General features: G+C 38.4%; 1 protein-coding gene across 1 annotated transcript in view; it reads left to right on the top strand.

The window, feature by feature from the left end:
- Positions 1–19011, top strand: part of LOC105807547 (lymphoid-restricted membrane protein-like) — a 99246-nt gene that overhangs the window by 15743 nt on the left and 64492 nt on the right. Inside the window, exons 8-16 of the mRNA XM_012640969.1 lie at positions 2052–2169; positions 4575–4625; positions 7470–7547; positions 11125–11184; positions 11305–11369; positions 12888–12984; positions 15160–15294; positions 16059–16160; positions 17124–17287. Of these exons, the coding sequence (XP_012496423.1) occupies positions 2052–2169; positions 4575–4625; positions 7470–7547; positions 11125–11184; positions 11305–11369; positions 12888–12984; positions 15160–15294; positions 16059–16160; positions 17124–17287 (870 nt within the window). The remainder of the gene's footprint in view (positions 1–2051; positions 2170–4574; positions 4626–7469; positions 7548–11124; positions 11185–11304; positions 11370–12887; positions 12985–15159; positions 15295–16058; positions 16161–17123; positions 17288–19011) is intronic.

Below are 19011 nucleotides of genomic sequence, written 5' to 3'. Positions count from 1 at the left end.
ATTTAAGCCATCAAGAAATGTATTAGAAAGTAATTGAGTAAGTCACAGAATGGACAGAAAGGCTGGGGAATCTGGATTGGCAGCCAGAATGTCATTAGCTACAAAATTATGCCATGTACCGTTCTCTTTTCTCCTTCCCCTAATCCTTCACGAAGAGCCTCTGTCTCCTTTGGGCTCTCTCAGCATGTTTTTGATATTGTGCAGTGGTCCCATCATAGTATAATTTGTCTTCTATATTAACTGTGACCTTGATGATGGGAGGAATTATGTCTTATTCATCCTGGTTACCCTAGTACTCAGCAGAATATATACTGTAGAATAATGCTACCTTCCTTCCAGTTGCCTACAAGCCAGAAACCTTTGTTTCTTTTGGTTCTTAGCGTGTTGTATTGTGATTATGATTATCTGTTTACTAGACTGTAAACTCCAGGTGCGTTGAGTTCTCGTGATTGGGTCACTTTTGCCTTTTTCAATGCCTAATATAATATAATGCCTGATGTTGCTCCATGAATTAATATAGATGTGTTTGCAGGCAGGATTTGTCTTAGGAGTTTTGCAGAGCTTTGCCCTGAAGGAATATGTCAACGTGTTTAGTTTGCATTTCAAATGCTGTTACACTCGGAAGGGTGTCTCTGAAAGATAGTAGCGGCTGTATCCCACAAGGCGCCACGTTTCTCAGACTTAAAGGTTTGGATTTGGTTTGTAAAGCAAAGCGAATCTGTTAAAAACTACAGGATGAGAGCTGACAATGGAGTGCCCCCCAGAACAGATAGCTGCCCAAATGGCTAAAAACAAGCTATTGTTTAAACACTCTAGACTACCTGTCTCCATTCACAATAACCTAATAAATACGGAGCCAACATATCTCTGTTTAACCCCTCTGTTAAGTAATAAACTTACTTTAGAACTTAGAAGTTAATCTTTGAAAGATGTTGTAACCATTTGTTCACGTAGATAGAATTAGTTAAAAGATCTGTAGAAGCCTTTTGAAAATCTGTTAACCTGAGAGGAACTACCTGTTGTTATGTAAATCTGTTACCCCTGGCAACTAATCACTATTCCCTATAAGTTACCATGTAAGACCTCATTTGAGGCTTTTTGAGACCCACGGAGAAGGTCTAGGCCCCCTGAGATCCCGCTTTGCCTATAATCTTCATAAACTTATAAAACTATATCTTTGTCTCTGTATATTCTTTTATTTCTTTTATTTTCCATTTTTCTCTATTATTTTCTTATCCCTTGCAACTCTACCAAAGGGACCCGGTTTTTTGGCAGGGAACATTGGCAACGTTCCCGGCAGTCTGACACAGAGTTCCAGCTCAATAAATATTTATTTAATGATCAATATAATTTCTTAGTAATGAAAAAATTTGTATCTTCTTTGAGACCCTCAGAGAACAGTTTATAATCTAGTGGGAGACACAAATAGGTAATTCCATGATAAGGATTAGCATAATTCATTTAATCGATTTCCTGTATGTGGATATTTAGGTTGTTTCCAATGCTTTGTTATTATAAATAATGCTATAAAAACTTCTTTATAGAATATATCATATAGAGACTGCTGAGAATTATTAGTTTGGTTGTCGTCTCCCTCAGTAGTCCATAAGCTCTGTAAAGGCAAAGACCATGTCTCTTTTGTCTACCAGTAGCCTCCATGCAGGATACAGCACCTGGAACATGGTATCACTCAATAAATATTTGTAGAATGGTGTTAACTAATATTAACTAATATTACATCTTCTTAGTAGGAGGAAAGAACCATGTGATTCAGCCAATGATAGATTTCAAAGGGATCCTCCAAATCTTTAGCTTCAGGCACATATTTGTTGATTTTCCCTCTATTCTCCCTTCCCCACCCCTACTTCCTCCAAATTCCTTCCTTTTCCAAGGACTGTGAAAGATCATGGGTATATTTTTACTGTTGTGGGCATCTGGTTTAGCCTTGAGTGGTTTTCAACTGGGGTCCAAAAATAGTCCTTGGCTTTACTCAGTGTCTTTGACGGTTATATTTGAGGTTTTGCTCATGGCCTTCTCCCCCACCCTTACAGTGCCCACCAGGCTATTATGAGAACAAATCTGTTAAAAGAAGAGCTGGAGGAACTGAAACTGAGTGTGAATGCCTCAGAAGAGCAGAAGGCCGTGACTGTAGCCCAGAACAAACAGTTAGTAAGTCATCCAAGTACTTTGAAATTGGCATAAAGTTTACATAACTGAAATATAAGAAGAGCTTATTTGGGGGCAAAAATTGGAAGTCAATAGGCTGATAAATTAATTGGTAACACCTTAGACTAGTAAAGGCAGATAAGATAAAGAAAAATCTGTTTTCCTTTTCAATCAAGATTAAAATTCTTTACAAAGTGCTCAGTCATGTTCACAATGGTTTGTGACGATCTAGAAAATCTCTGCAATGCCTACTGGGAGGTGAATTCATATGTATCTGATACAAATAACCACTTGAATTAAAAAAAAATTTATCAAACTTTCATATTTTTCTCAGGTATTAAAAAAATCAATTTTCTGAGTACTTACTGGTTACTGAGAAGCTCCATAAATCATTCCTTACACTGAATAAACACAGGCTTGTAACTTCTCAGCCAGAAGTCATTTAAACTAAGCTTTAACTCAAACACGAAAGAGGTGATCATTTTGACTGAGAATATTAAACTGTTATCTAGAGCATTAGTAATCTTCAAAACTCTGGTAAGTTCTAACAGTATAACTATGGTGAGGGGCACCTGAAAGTCATCCAAACTAATTTGTTTCTAGGTGTATTTGTAAAGCTGTTCTCAGAGTCAATCTGTAGGTCACTGGGAGACTTGGTTTTAGGCCTGTTTCAGTCACTTGTGACCTCCCACAACCAAATGGCTTTGTTTAGCTTAGCTCTGACCTCAATAATAAGATGTGGGGACCAGACCCGTGGCACGTCAGGTCCTTTGTAACCCTATGGGTGCATTACAGGGAAGACTCAGTAGGGACCACTAAGGATATGTAGAGACCTGATTAAGAGCCCATACTTGGGAGTCAGACTATCTGCATTCAGGTCGTGGCTCTAAGGGCTGTGTGACTTTAGGCCTGCCAGGGAGCTACTCTAAGCCTCCATGCCCTGCTAGGTAAAATAGAGATGATGATACTACCTACCCTAGGGCTGGGTGGGCTATAGGAGCTAACAGGTGTAAAACATTCAATGTCCTTTTAACATCAATAATGTGAACTATTATTGATTAAAATGCAAAGTCCTAAATATACAATCCTAATCATTTACATTTTATAGTATTTTATAATTTCAAAAGAATTTTTAATATTTTATCTCACTGGTAATTATAGAAATTCTGTGAGGTAGGAACAGAAGTTGCTACATCTTCGTATCTTTGAAAAAATATTTAATAGAGTGATAAAGTCCAGAGATGTTTTAATCAGTCAGTTGTCTAATGGTAGAGCTAAATGAGCCATTCCACTGTGTATGTACTTCAAAACATCGTGTTGTACGTGATAGAATCACACAATGTTATCTGTCAATTTTTTAAAAACGGTAGAGCTAGAATCAAACTTGGGTATTCTGATTTTAAGTACATAGGGGTGTGTGTGTTCTTCTAGTATCAATGAAATCTTAGACTGAGATGTTTTCCCTTTGATTTTTTTTTTTTTTTTTTGAGACAAAGTCTCACTCTGTTGCCCAGGCTAGAATGCCATGGCATCAACCTAGCTCACAGCAACCTCGAACTCCTGGGCTCAAGCAATCCTTCTGCCTCAGCCTCCCAAGTAGCTGGGACTACGGGCATGCGCCACTATGCCTGGCTAATTTTTTCTATATATTTTTAGTTGTCCGGCTAATTTCTTTCTATTTTTAGTAGAGACGGGGTCTCGCTCTTGCTCAGGCTGGTCTCGAACTCCTGAGCTCAAGCAATCCTCCCGCCTTGGCCTCCCAGAATGCTAGGATTACAGGTGTGAGCCACCGCTCCCGGCCTTCCTTTAGATTTTTATATTAAAAAGATAATACCTGTTTATAAAAATAAAAATGCATATTAACAAAGAAAAAAATTCCACAAAATCCTTACTGTTAACATTTTGGCAAATATCCTGTGCTGGAATATATTTTCTTCTGACGGTTGTGAATTTAAGGCTGTTAATTATAAAATAGTTTTTGATGTTCATATGTTGCGGTGATGTTGAATCTGAGAATATCCACAGCTTCAAATAGAAAACTAGAGCTCTGTGATTTCAAAGTGCTATTTAAAAACCTGAGCTTACAACTACATGTTGTAAATGGATAATTAATGGTAAAGTAGCAGGGAAGGAAGCCAGATTATTCCTTTTTCAGTTTTCATCTTTTCCTCCCTAACTACAATAGTTACGTTGGATCCAGGAGAGGAGTAACTTCTCACAGATCCCCAAGAAACCTCAAGCCAAGGTGTAACCCCACATTGAAACTATTTCAGATTAGGCTCATTTGTAATATGAATGTCACATTTAAAGTTGGTAAAAGGAAAGAATATCAATAGCTTTGGAGGTAAATGTGGTATTTTCATACACTTCTTAAATGCTTTTTCATTATTTTTCTCACAATGAATCAGGAGACAGAAAACCGGGCTCTAATTCTTAAGATTCGGATTCTACAGGAAGAGGTATGTTGAAATCATTAAACACCGGGGTAGACAAACATGGAAATCATACAATCATGGGTTATGACTGTGGGTTAAATAAAAATCATGCAAATATTCAGGGTCCTGTGGGCCAAAGAGCAAGTTGATTTGTCAAATTACAAATGAGAAACAGTGGATAGAATTTTCCAGTCTGGACAGAGGTACCTTATTACTTTTGCGATTATCCATGGAAGAAATGGCATTTAAGAAATTCAGATTTAAAATGAAATGAAGTTATCCCGTCTAGAAAATATCTAAATCAAAAAAAAAAACACGGATGCTATCTAATAATTTTCCATTATTATTTCATTGGATGAGGTGGCAAAAGTCTTGAGTATAAAATTCATGTCTTAAATACACTGAAAGCATGACCTTGAAAAAACCATTTATCTTTTCTGGGCTAAAAATACTTATTCCATACAGTTATTTTAGAGATTAAGATGATTCATATAAAGCCATTTGGTAAACCATATGTACCTTATAAATGTTAGGAAGTATTAATATAATCTCTGAAAAAAGAATAATTCTTTGCAATATGTATTTTTTTAAGCAACAGAATTAAAGCATTGGAAGAACAGGTCACAAAGCTGTTAGTAAGTTACTGTACTGGAGAGAAAATTCTCTACAGATATCTTTTGAACATCAAGTATTATGCAGGTTTTAAATTTTGGTTTTATGTAAGACTATCAGAAGTATTAAGTTGTGCTGAACAGTCTGGAGAGTTATTCAAAATGTGGGCCAAGTTAAAAATATTTCACAGTGGATTGGAAAGGAACAATTGAAGATTGGAAAGAAGCCTACATTAGATTCAGACGTGTTACAGCTGCAATGCCAGGTTTTTGTGGAACTAGTGCTTTATTATAAAACTCCTAATGTAAGATATTTTTCTCCTATTTAAATGAGTGAAAAACATCAAAGAATTGCACCAAACCAGTTTAGAATTGAGATAGAAGGAAGATTTAAAACCTTTCATTATGAGATAGCATTGCAGTGATTGACTTACATTAGAAAATGCATGTGAGTGTTGCTAAAATCCCTTTAGGGAGTAAAAATCTGATGCATTGTGAAGAGAAACAGCATAATGGTTTGGGTAGTGATTCACTTTCATTAATTCATTCAACACGTATTCATTGGAAGACCTCTATGTGCAGGCGCTATTCCACCTGCTGAGTACATGAGCCTAAACAAAATAGCCCATATGGAACTAGTAAGTTAGATGGTGATAAGTGCTATGGAGAGAAGAAAAACAGAAAACAGAATTGACAAGGAGGGGGAAGTGCAATTTAAAGTAGGGTGGTTAGGAAAAGCAGCACTACGAAGCTAATTCTTTGATTATAAACTGGAGAGGAGTTTTATCTGTGAAAGAGCCTTCCAGGCAGAAGAAACGGCAAGCTCAAGGTTGTGAGGCTGCAGCCTACCTGCTATTTTGGAGGGACAGCAAAGCCAGTGTGTCCAGAGCAGAGTGAACAAGTAGCAAGAGATGAAAGTCAAGAGCTGCAGAGAGCCAGACACGCAGGGTCTCATACAGGCATTGTAAGGAGGCCGCCTTTTTATTTTATTTTCTTTATTTATTTAACACGGTGTGCGATAGGAGCCATTGAGGGTTTTTGAGCATAGGAGTAATATGATACAATTTCTATTTTAACAAGATAACTCAGGCTGCTGGGTTTAGAATCCACTGTAGTGGATTCAGTCAAAAGCTGATGGGGGCTTGGACTGACCAGTCACAGTGGAGGTGGACAGAAGTGTTTGGATCAGGAAATACTTTATGATATATCCAAAGATATTTATTATGTATTCTGGTAACACCGAAATTCTCTCACTGATTCTAGTGTCTCAGTGAAATACAAAGCAATGTCATCAGCTAAGGGTGAGGATGTTGGAGGATGTATTGGAAATTTGAGGAAAGAGAAGGAATGTTCTGGGCCAGGACTCGGAAAACTTTTGTAAAGGACCTACCTGATAGTAAACATTGTTCAGGCTTTGCTAGTGAAAGTCCTTTGCTGCAACCACTTACCTTTGCTTTTGTAGTGTGAAAGCAGGCATAGACATATATGTAAACAAATGGGCACAGCTGCGTTCTAATAAAACTTTATTTACAAAAACAAGTGGTCAGCTAGATTTGACCTTTGGGGGTGGGCATAGTTCGCCAACCCCTGATTTAGGAAAATGGCGGTGTGAATGTAGTAGGATTATATGGTATGATGACCCATAAACACTGAGGTTAAAAGACATGAATTTAACATGTGAACTGTCCCTTCTTTCTTTAACCATATGTCTGAAAGGGTGCTGGCACGGAGTGGGTGGCAAGCTAATTTAAGTCAATACTAAACAGCAGCGGATAGGGAAGGGAACTGAGGCACGTGGCAGGGAGTGATTATAATGACTGACTATGGAAATCAGAGGGACCTGAGTTCATGGGAAGTTGAAGGATAATGAAAAGGTGGTGGGATCAATGGATTGCAGGTTCCAGTGGGGATTGAAGGCCTATTGGTGCTAGAGGAAGTGATCTGGAAAGACAAGAGGTGGTGGAGGAAGAGTCGGGTGCTTGCAATTAAGATAATGGAGGGGTCACAGTTACTGGTAATAACAAGCTTGCACTAGTAAGTGGCTGAGGTGGAATGGAGGCTTAGAAGGCAATACTGAGAGTATTCCCGCATGGATGTGTTATTTCTGCACAAAGTCTAAAGTTTTGTCCCTTAGTTTAAAATGGATTAATTACAATGTTAACAATGAAAATACTACTTCCTAAAAGAGATTTTGATTGTGATAGTCTTGCATTTTTCTTGGTGCTAAATCTAAGAATACTATCTTTTTTTACATTAGAACATTAAGAACATCATGGATATAGACAGATTGGAAAAGACGATTGAGGAATTGTCTAAGACCGAGACAGAGCACCAAGTAAGCACTTCCCAAATGCTGGTAAAATATTTTTTTTCTGTCAAATCAATTTTATTCTATGATGATGTATGTGACTCACTGACAAAATGACCTTTGGTTACAAATTCTGAAATTTGTACTTCTCAAAATGTCTGAATTATATAAAAGGCAGTTTCTTTTTCTTGGTAGCAGCTTTACTGATACATAATTCACACGCCTTAAAATTCACCTTCTTAAAGTACACAAGTCAGTGTTTTTTTTTTTAATACGTTCACAGGTGTGCAACCATCACCAGAATCAAGTTGAAAACATTTTCATCACCCCAGAAGAAACCCCTTTAACGGGAACACCTCTTACCATCCCCTCCCCAGCCCTAAGCAATCTGTTTTCTCTCTATATAGATTTATTAATATTTGTTCTGGGATATACATGGAACCATGTAATATGTTGTCTGTTTGTGATTGGTTTCTTTCACTTAGCGTGATGCTTTCGAGGTTCATCTATATTATAGCACATATCAGTGCTTCGTTTCTTTTTATTGCTGGATAATATTCCATTGTATGGATATATGCATTTTGTTGGTTCATCAGTCGGTGGACATTTGGGCTGTTTCCACTTTTTGGTTGTTACAAAAACACTGCTATGAACATTCATGTACAAATTTTTATATATACATAAGTTTTTATTTCTTTTGAGTATAAACCTAGGAGTAGAATTACTGGGTGATATGAGAATTCTGTTTCACCTTTTGAGGAACTGCCAGACTGTTTTCCAAAGTGGCTGCTTCATTTTACATTCCACTAGCTGTATATGAGGATTCGAATTTATCTACATCCTTGCCGACACTTGTTATTATTTATCTTTTTGATTATAGTGGCAATTTCTAATTTAACAGTATCTGATTTTGTAAATCCTTAAATCGGGAAAGATTTTATGTATTGTACCTTCTTAATACTGAAAATGAGGGGAGAGAGAAAGAGAAAAAAAAATCTATCCTTGATTAAGGAATAATGCCTTACAAAAATGTTTTCTGTCTGTATTGTATCTAAAAAGCTTATGTTTAGTACGTAGTTTTATCTGCCATACGTTCTTATTGGAAAACAGAAGACAACTACTAGTAAATTCATGAATTTGTGTCATGCTTATTGTCATCTTTAATGGTTTATTTGAGCAATATTTTTTTGTTGTATATGTCTGAAATGATGTAATTAAATTTCATATCTATAGGTGGAATTTACCAGTTTCATGGCAGAAACCCAAATCTCTTGTGTGTGTGTATATAAAGCAGCAGTTGTAACTTAGACATTAAAATTAGTTCTGTGCTAAGAATGGCTGTGTTTGGAAAACACAACTGTGATAAACTAGTGGAAAGAGCTGGAAGACATGGGTTTAAATCCTGTCTTCTCTACTTAAGGGTTTCTAACCTCGAGCAAATTTTAAGTCTCAATTTTCTCATCTACTAAATGGGTATCATATTTCTACCTACTCCAGAAGCTTACTGAAACACAGATGATGATGTGATCATACCCAATGTATATGAGTATGATGATGTTTCTGCTTCTGACCAAGCTGATGAGTTTTTTCAGGTTCTCAAGTCAGTCAATATGCCTATTTATCAATTCTATTATACGTAGAAGCATAGGCCACCAAGCTTGCTTTTGATTTGAATAAGCCGATATATCCCTAATATTCACTTTGCTGAAAGAAATCTCAAATATTTCTTAACGAGGTTTTTAAAAGAGGAAGTCTTCTATGGGTCCTCATGGAAATCTGTTTATGTCCTATCTAGATTTTCATTTTCACCAAAGAAGTGAAGACTCTGTATGTTCTCTTATTATATGAAGTGTGGAGTAGTGGGGAGGGCACTTGGCTGCAGCTGTCCACTCATGCTGTAGACTCAGCTCTGACACTAACTGTGTGTGACCCAGGGCCAGTCCCTGAATAATGCTGAGCTTTGGTTTCCTCACTGGTAAAGTCAGGGCAATGACCTCTGCCTGTAGGGTTGTTGTGAGGCTGGATGGGAAAGTTCTTTGTAGAGTGAAAAACATGCATGTTAATGGTGCTCCAGAAACATGTCTCTTTTCCTGAAATGAGTTTGTGGCACTGTCTTTTTACCAATGCAATTTCCCAGTGGGCTTCCCTAAATGTGTTTCTTTTCAGATGCAGTTATACACATACGAGAATATTTTACTTAATAAAGATGCAAGTTTGCAGAAGGTCGGTGCTGTTACTTCCCATGAAAGCCTGCAGAATTGGCTAGTTCTCTCCGAATCATAAAGGAGACCGTCATTTGTGTAATTTCATCCCTACTAAAAGATCTGATTCTAATATTATGTCATTAGACTTTCCTTTATAGTACTTCACCAAAATGTTCTTCTGAGTGAAGAATAAGTCTGACATATTCTCTCTAAATTCTGGCGGTGTCCATCCATGTACACAACAAATATTAGTGTGCCAATCTCCTAGTCACCGGCTATATACTGGTGATGTAGTTTTAATTTACAACAACACAAATGAGTCTGTAGCCATTCATCCTAGGAAAGAAGAAGAATATATACCCAAATTATTTGCTACCTAATTTGATTAATTTATAGATACATAGATATTCTATTTTTATATCCTATGATCATAGCCTATCTGGTAACAAAAGATGCTGGCTACAGAGATGCTGAATACAGTGGCTTCCCTTCCCTGAATATTATGAAGTTTCAAAGGAGCCATTCATAGCTCGTAGACTCTGACCAGGATACTGAATTATCATACTAACTTTATTTATTTCTAAAAGTGTGCATGGTTTCCTATACTAACTTTATGTCTTCATTGTGGGTGTTCTCTTTGGTAATAATATTGTGAGGGGGTGGCTACTTAGTTCCTTCATAACTCTGGTCTGCCCACCATTCTGCACTCCTGCCCAGCATCCATTAAGTATTGACTGAGCACCTCCATGAGGCAGACACTGTGCTAGTCACAGGATAAAATCATAGAGCTGGGTGCAATGGCTCACACCTATAATCTTAACATTTTGTGAGGCCTTTGGGAGGCCTGAGGCAGGAGAATCACTTGAGACCAGCAGTTTGAGACCAGGCTGGGCAACATAGCAAGACCCTACCTCTTTAAAAAATAAAAATAATAATAAAGAATCTTAGCTTTAAAAAAAAATTGTAGATCAGGAACTCACTACCTGTACCTTCTGGTTTTATAGTACAAAACAATAATTTTAAGGAGGTATTCGGAACTGGATAAGGTTGAGTGTCCTTATTTCATTGGTCATTTGCAAGTAGACACTGATTTTTTTCTTAAATGCATTGTGATAATACTTATTTTAATTTGGGCTTAAGAATCACTTTTTAGAGTTTGATTCTATTGGGCTAAACAAACAGAACCTAATGACACCAATTAGATATAGATGCCTTGTTGTCCTATTTTTCTTGTGTGTTTTGACTCTCAAACACTGACTAGTTCAGTTTTCAAATAGTGAAATTGGTAGAAGATCTCATGATGATTGGGCATTTATAATTCTTCTCTGGTTCACTTTGATGGTCTAATATGATATGGTGGACCCATTGCTTTTTTGTTATTATTTCTCTCTACTTTTCAGAAGGATTTAAGTATAGAAGAACTTAAGTCAACCATCATAGAATGCAGAAGCGTTATAGAGGTATACCTATTATTAATTATTATTATTAATCTCACAGCTTGCCAGGTGGGCTTGTTAAATGTAAATGTAAAATTCCCCACTAGAGTAACCTGTACAGCCTAATGTTGTGTGTGATTCCAGAATTTACGAGGGGATAAAAATAAACTGGTTCAGGAATTACAGCACTTGCAACAGGAACTCATCATGTAAGTACAGAGCAACCCCGCCAGCCTTCTCTCTTGCACTCTCCGTTATTGGTTAACAGAACTATATGTAGTTCCTTGTAAAGGCCACGTTCCTTTCTTCTGTACCATTGTATGTGATATTTTCTCTTCTTTTCTCCACGAGAACTCTTTTTTTTTTTTTTTTGAGACAGAGTCTCACTCTTTTGCCCGGGCTAGAGTGAGTGCCGTGGCGTCAGCCTAGCTCACAGGAACCTCAAACTCCTGGGCTCAAGCAATCCTTCTGCCTCAGCCTCCCGAGTAGCTGGGACTACAGGCATGCGCCACCATGCCTGGCTAGTTTTTTCTATATATTTTTAGTTGGCCAATTAATTTCTTTGTATTTTTTTTAGTAGAGATGGGGTCTCGCTCTTGCTCAGGCTGGTTTCGAACTTCTGAGCTCAAACAATCCGCCCGCCTCAGCCTCCCAGAGAGCTAGGATTACAGGCATGAGCCACCGCGCCCGGCCTCCATGAGAACTCTCTTACAAGTTTTCTATGACCCTCCCCAATTGTCTTAGTCAGCTTGGGCTGCTATTACAAAATACCATAAACTGGGTGGCTTCAACAACAGACATTTATTTCTCACCGTTCTGGAGGCTGGATGTCCAAGATCAGGATGGCAGCAGGGTTGGTGAGAGCCCTCTTGCAGGTTACAGACTGCTGACTTCTCCTTGTATCTGTATGGTAGAAAGAGAGCTAGCTAACCTTTGGCCTCTTCTTGTAAAGACACTAATTCCATTTGTTATGGCTCCACCCTCGTAACCTAATTACCTTCCAAGAGCTCCACCTCCAAATATCATCACATTGGGGTTAGGGTTTCAATTTATGAATTTGGGAGGGATGTAAACATTCAGTCCATTGCGTTGACTTTCCCTTGCTCTTCCCTTACCTTGAGATTAAGGTAACCCTTCTGAATACAAGCATGGCACATTGTTCTCACCTCTTTCCTAACACACACCATCCTGTATTACAATCATTTATTTCCGATTGTGTGTGATGTGCTAGTCCAGGGGCCTCAGGAGCCAGTCAGATAACGAAAATGAGTAAAGCCAGTGGAGAATGATACACCTACATTCTGTGAATGGCAAACAAGAGAAGTGTACTCCCCATGTAAAGGGGGCTACTCTGCTTAGCTCCCAGCTCATTATTACATCAAGACTATATGGACCCAGTTTGGCTACATCTTATTTTGGAAGAAAAGCCAGAAATCCAGATTTTTTTAGTGAAATTTTCTAATTTTTAACTATTGTCCCCAGTTCTTTTTTTTGTTGTTGTTAAAGTGTGGCTACTTGTCTGTGACCTCCAAGAGTCACTAGTGCGTGCAGCTCCTGGAGAACAGAGACTGTCTCTTACTTCTCTCTGTATTCCTAAGCTCCTTACACAATCCATGGCACACATGGGTGCTTACTGACTGGTGATAAGTGAACCCTATTCTGGTGACTTCAAGCATAATGTGGGAGGCGCCCTAACTAGATTGGACTACTGTGTTTATTTTTTCAAGAAATGGGATCCAGTTGAATGTTAGTGGAGAGCGTAACAGTATCATCTCTGGAGAAAAATCCTTACATTATGAACTCATTCTTGCTCAGTCTGCAGAGGTAGGTAATTAGAATATGATGGAAAACTCTGAAAAATAACCACCCCATATGACAGCTTACTGAAGTGTGGACCTTACTTAAGGAGAAGTCCATAGCTTGCCAAAAACCACCAGACATTTTGAGGGAATCTTCTGATAGTTTTTTAGAATCCAGGTCTAAAGTCTCTTGGTCTGAAGGAAGGGACTGTTTCCATGTTATAGCTGAAAGCTACATCAGGGTTAAAGTGTGGGTTTGTGGAAGTGTACTTTCAGTGAATTGGGGCTTTAGAAACCTTTATATTCCTGATTTTTTTTTTCCAGAATAGACTACCCAGGCTGCTCCCCAGCCTGGGTTCCTAGGGGTAGCAGTGGAGATCTGTGAGCTATTTTTTAGTATTTTCCAAACTCCCAAAGTAAATATATTTACCAAAAATAAAGATGTGAGAAACACCACCAAGTTTCTTTGTTTTCGGATATTTAAGGACATTAATTATGACATGCTGAACAGAAACTAACATTTTTTATATGTGTTTTGGTTAATTTTAAAGTGGCAAAATGAATTACTAGCTTTTAAAAAAATCTCAGTTTGGTAGACCCAATTCTTTCTAACATGGGAGGAAATACTTAGAAAAAATCCTGGAGATAAAAATGTTGTAAACCCTCCCTCCCCATGCTATATTTTCACTCCTTTTGTGTTTTCCAGTTTTGTGCTTGTTATGTTAGGAAACATTTTATGTAGCGAATTGCTTTCTTTTCACCACTTGATGGTCTCTCCACGTCTGTGGATGATGGATTTGTCAGAATGTTCTCCCGTTGACAGCTGCGATGTGACCTTGAAAGGAAAGGAAGAATGCCTCTGGGGCAAATGTGGAATTGCTCCTGCCAAGGATGCAAGGACAACATACGCTGCCTTCATCCGCGGCCACCTCAGGCGTCCCTGGACATCCTGCTGAGGGCTGTGCTGCTTTGCTGACGTTCGGCTTCAGATCCTCATCATTTCACTGTGTTTTTGAAACCAAGCCAAACTGCCAGACTGAGTGAAGCCGTGGCAAGTCTGCCATGGCACTGTGTTTTTACCCTCAGTCCTCTGAGATGATAATGATATCAAGATGCCAGTCCAGAAAGTTCTGTCTTTCTAAATGGGGGATGGGGTGGTGTTATCAGCTGGCAAAGTTCAGGCCCTGAGGTTTACCCACCGGTGAATTGGTGAGTTAAGGGGTTTGCCTTCTAACTAGTGCCTGGAAACAGAGTCCTCTGACTGTTTTCAATGGACGGCAACAAGGTGGTTACATCTCAAGTACAGCAGGAGACAGAGACTTTGCGGGAAGCGCAGGGAACATATTGTGTGAAACATCACCTGAGAGTATCGTTTATGAACGGGAGGGAGACAAAAGAAACCAACCTGTTTTCAATGAGATGGATTTGATCAGCCCCCTCCCCCTACAGCTTTTTTCCCCCTCTGAATTTCTTTACTTTCCTCTATTTTTACTTTTTAATATTTATTTATTTTTTAATTAGTATAAATTTATGGAGTAAAAGTGTAATTTTGTTACATGCATAGATTAAGTAGTGGCGAAGTCTGTTCTTGCAGTATATCCATCCCCTTAATGATGTACATTGTACCCATTAAGTAATTTCTCTTCCCTCACCCCCTCCCACTCCCTCATCCTTCCTAGTCTCCATTGGGTATCATTCCACACTCTATGTCCACATGTCCACGTTATTTAGCTCCTACTTATAAGTGAGAACATGTGGCATTTGACTTTCTGTGTCTGACTCGTCTCACTAAAGATAATGGCCTCCAGTTCCATACATGTTGCTGCAAAAGATATGATTTCATTCTTTTTAATGGCTGAATAGTATTCCATTGCCTTCCCCTATTTTTATGTTAAAATTAGAGCCAAAACGGTTTATGTCACGCACATGTAAATGTTATCTATTGATAGATGAGTTTTCCTTAAGACAGAAAACTTAAGTTTAGTTAACTGAGCTGTTCAATTGAAGCTGTTCTGGAGAGAAAATGTCAACAGTTTTTTGTTTGTTTGTTTGTTTTTAGGATGTAGGATGTTCCCACAAGACTACTTAGAACTATTTGATGGTGACAATTACATTGACTCATGAGCATCATTTTTGTAAAGTAAAAATAATGTTTTCTGTTAGGATGACGGAGTTGTGGGCATTTTGGTAATTGTTTCAGGACAAAGAGACTGAATGGCAGTGCAGTTTAATCAGCTTGTCATCTCTGGACATGATGATGGACCAAGAAATGCTGCTGTTACCAGGAGAATCTGAACAAAGGGGAGTGGAATTCACAGCTATGCTTCAGAAGCTGGTATGCGTAATATACGTGGCTTGTGCTGTTTCACTTTGGTTAGAAATATCTGCAGATAACTGACTTTATAGCCGGTTTGCTTAGTCCAAATGTATCTGTGTGCTTTTGAGACCCAAATTACTCCTACTCTGAAAAGAGAGGACTTTTTTCAAACCTCCCTAAAGTTGGTCTTCTAGTTCTGGGTCGATCAGACTAACAGATTGACCATAAGATGTGGATTGCTTATTTTTCCTGTAGGCTAATCTTTAGTATCCAGGGGCTTGAAGACATGGTATCTGTTGAACAGTTTCCTTCTCTTAATTTTCTTCTAGCTAACAGCCAGTATTTCGTTCTCCATTTTGATTTCTCACTGGAAACTCCAGATGAGTAAGGGAAATCAGAGAACAACATCTTCATATTGGTATTTCCTGTCCTTTTCACAGTGCCTAGCATGTTGTAGGTAGCCTTTAGTTTGATGAATGATGAAAATGCTTGGTTTTTTCTCTTTAAAAGGGGAATAAAAAGGATAGGTTTTGTTCTGGAAAATGATTCTATCTGCATATACTCAGTTTGTGTGGAGCACCTGACGAGACTTAGCATGTACACAAGGCAACATCCGGGATAAAGGAAAGTGACTGGGAGGCATTGGATGAGAAGGAGCTCACTCTGGTATCTTCCTGAAATTACTCATAGGGTGGAACTTTGGTCTAAATTAATTCTGATTATATAATAGCCTATGCCTTTCACCTGAATTCCTAGTTGAAGATGTGGAACTCTCTTTTCAGCATGAAGAAGTTTCTGAAGTTGAAACCCTCAATGAGAGATTCCTACGGTGGGTAATTAACCCAGAAATTACTATGAAAGAAAAGTGGGAGAGACAGCTTACCGTGAGTATTCTACATTTTGTGATTTTCCTGGTTTTTCTTCTACTTTGTTAAGTCAGGTAATATTTAACGTGTCCGGTACCATTTCTACGACTTTATTGTAATCTTCTGCTGTCTTAGTCTGATGATGAGTATTGAGCGTGTGTCTGGATGTGTATGCGAGTGTGAGGGTTAGCATAAACGTGTGCGTGTAGGGACAAGCCAGGAACGTGACAGTGTAAGATATGTGAGATGTGATGGAGAGATAATAAATAAGACGATTTAATGAAAAAGTGTTTTATTTGTATCCTTGTGAGAACTGGCTAGTCTAAGCTTAAATTTTTCCTTGGCCTATTAAAATTTCCTAACTTTGACAGCATGATTCTTGTGTAAAAGAATCTTATTCCTGAGACCCTGACAATTTTATTATCCCAGCAAATTACAGAACATTGTAGCTATTCCCAGCTTTGTTAGAAAGAAAGCGTATGAGAAGAAATCTCACCTATCCCCTATTATCTCCACTTTGTGACTGCCAGACTGTCCTAGCAGCCCCTTAAGTTAAGCTAAAGAAAGAAGTAAACTCTGGAATATTATTTCGACCCCTTTGCCAATCTAACCTCTTTTTTCTTTAAAGTTGCTTTTGAATATGAAAATCAACAGATACTGATTTTATTGCATTATCTTGTCCCATCCTGTTGTAAAGCAATTGTAATGACTGCTGAAATGATCAGGAACCCACTTAAGAAAAACAAAACTCAGTTTTAGGCACATGATAGATACTTTATTCATACTTGTTAAATGGGGATAACCAACGGGATAATCAGTCTCTGGGCAATCGAGAATTGGTATCAATCCAATTATAACTTTGGTGTCCAATAGCAGTGAATGCCGTTGAGATGGGAATGTCCACAGCATTTTAAATTGCCTCTGTCATTTGTCATATTTAACATCGGGCTACTGGGGTTTGTTATGTGGCTTTTCTTGTAGGAATTCAAACATACTGTGGAAGAGAAGCTAAACCTTTGCATATTAACGCTGGACAGCTTGGAAAACCACAAAGAATCTCTTGATAAAGAGTTTGCCAAATTAATGGAGATTTTGAAGAGATTGAGCCTGGACTATTTTTATTTCAGAAAAGAATTCCTTTCCAGGTGATGGGCATTTACATAAGAAACCCATGCTTTATATACATGACATGTTTATGACTGTGCCAGGGCACTCATTTTGCTTTTTACAAGTTACATTCCCCGATTTCAGATGACACTCTTTCAGAGAAGACATTCTGTTTGACAATTCTTAATTATGAAATAGTATGACATTGACTTATGTTCAGAATTGCTAATGATGAACCTTAAAATCTGTGAAAACCAGTATAATGAGTTATTTTTCCCTAGAGAAAGAATTTAGAATTGTGCAATATAGAATTCTTTTAACCAGAAGGGGCCTTAAAGATTTCTTAGGAATCTCATAATTTCACAGAGGACTAAGGCATGAGGAGGTAAAGTAAGTTGATCAAGGACTGAAAGTTATTAATGGAAGATCGAGAACCTGAAGCCAGGTATGTCGACTCCTGCCCCATTGGGCTTCATGTTCCATCTCAGTGTACAATGCTGTGCACTGGGCCCTAGTCAACTAGATTCAGTTAAATGAAGTTATAGGGAATAGAGGATTAAAAAAATATAACTTTTACTGTTTTTCCTCTAACCTCAATTCTTATGATTATGGGGAAGTTCTTCAAATTTCTACACTCTGTAAACCACATACTAAAACAAGGGCAGCGATTATATCTTTTCTTGACCACTATTTATAGAGCTTCTCGTACCATACTCAGCACTCACTTAAGAGATACTTTTTGAATGAGCAAATGAACATGGGTGTATATTGAACTTGAACAAAGTAGAAAAAAAATGTAAAGACTAAGGTAAGCTTAAAAAGCTAGAAGAAACTGTTTTATTTCCCCAAATATAAGGAACCTAGATACCAGAAAGAGGTTAATACCAAAAAGAACTCTCAAGAAAATGATCTTCTACTTTCCCTGAGCAGCAGGGAGCCCACACTTCCCCACAGTGGTAAAAGATGTGGGTTAAGGGAACGTGCAGCTTCCTCTCACAGATACCATCTCCACAAGGGAGAGTCGGAATTCTTCTGTTTAGCAGCAAAGAACTATTCAGAGAGTGGCCTGTACTAGGGTCATCTCTGAGTGAGTGAATCTTTTGCATTATCCTGCTAGACATGCTAGCATCCCAGTTAAATAATAGTAGGTGTCGTTTGTCTGGAGGTTACTGTGTTAGATGTAGTGCTAAGAATTTATGAACATATAGTTATAAAATGCCAGACAGTGGTAAGTGATATGGAGAAAATTAAGGCAGGATAAGAAGACAGAGAATGACAAGAGGGCAGGAGGACCTCATTTTAGAAAGAATGGCCAGGCAAGTCCTGTCTCAGGAGTGAAGGATCGAGTGGAGAGCTGAGTAAAGTGAGAGGGTAAGCTATATGACGATCTTGGGCACAGGATGTAGCTGGTGCAGACTGTGAGGTGGTAGGGAGCTCGGTGTGTTTGAGCAGCAGCAAGAAGCCAGCATGGCAGGCGTGAGGGGGGCAAAGGCCTGGGCAGTGGTAGGAGATGGGGCCAGAGGGATAGGCAGAGGTCAGGTCACACACAGCCTAGCAGTCCATGTTTAGGAGTTGGGATTTTATTCTGAATGTGGTGGGAAGCCATCGGAGGGTTATGAGCAGAGAAGAGATATGATTTGTGTTTTGAAAGATCTACTGGGTGGACAATTATCTATAGAAGGCAAGAGTGAAAGCAGTGAGATCAGTGAGAAGAGTTTTTTTCAACAACAGATCACCATTTAGAGAATCCTGATACAAATTT

The sequence above is a fragment of the Propithecus coquereli genome, unplaced genomic scaffold (assembly GCF_000956105.1).
Source record: "Propithecus coquereli isolate 6110/MARCELLA unplaced genomic scaffold, Pcoq_1.0 Scaffold16, whole genome shotgun sequence".
Taxonomy (NCBI): domain Eukaryota; kingdom Metazoa; phylum Chordata; class Mammalia; order Primates; family Indriidae; genus Propithecus; species Propithecus coquereli.
The sequence above is the reverse complement of the archived record's forward strand: the minus strand, read 5'-3'. Positions and strand labels throughout refer to the sequence as shown.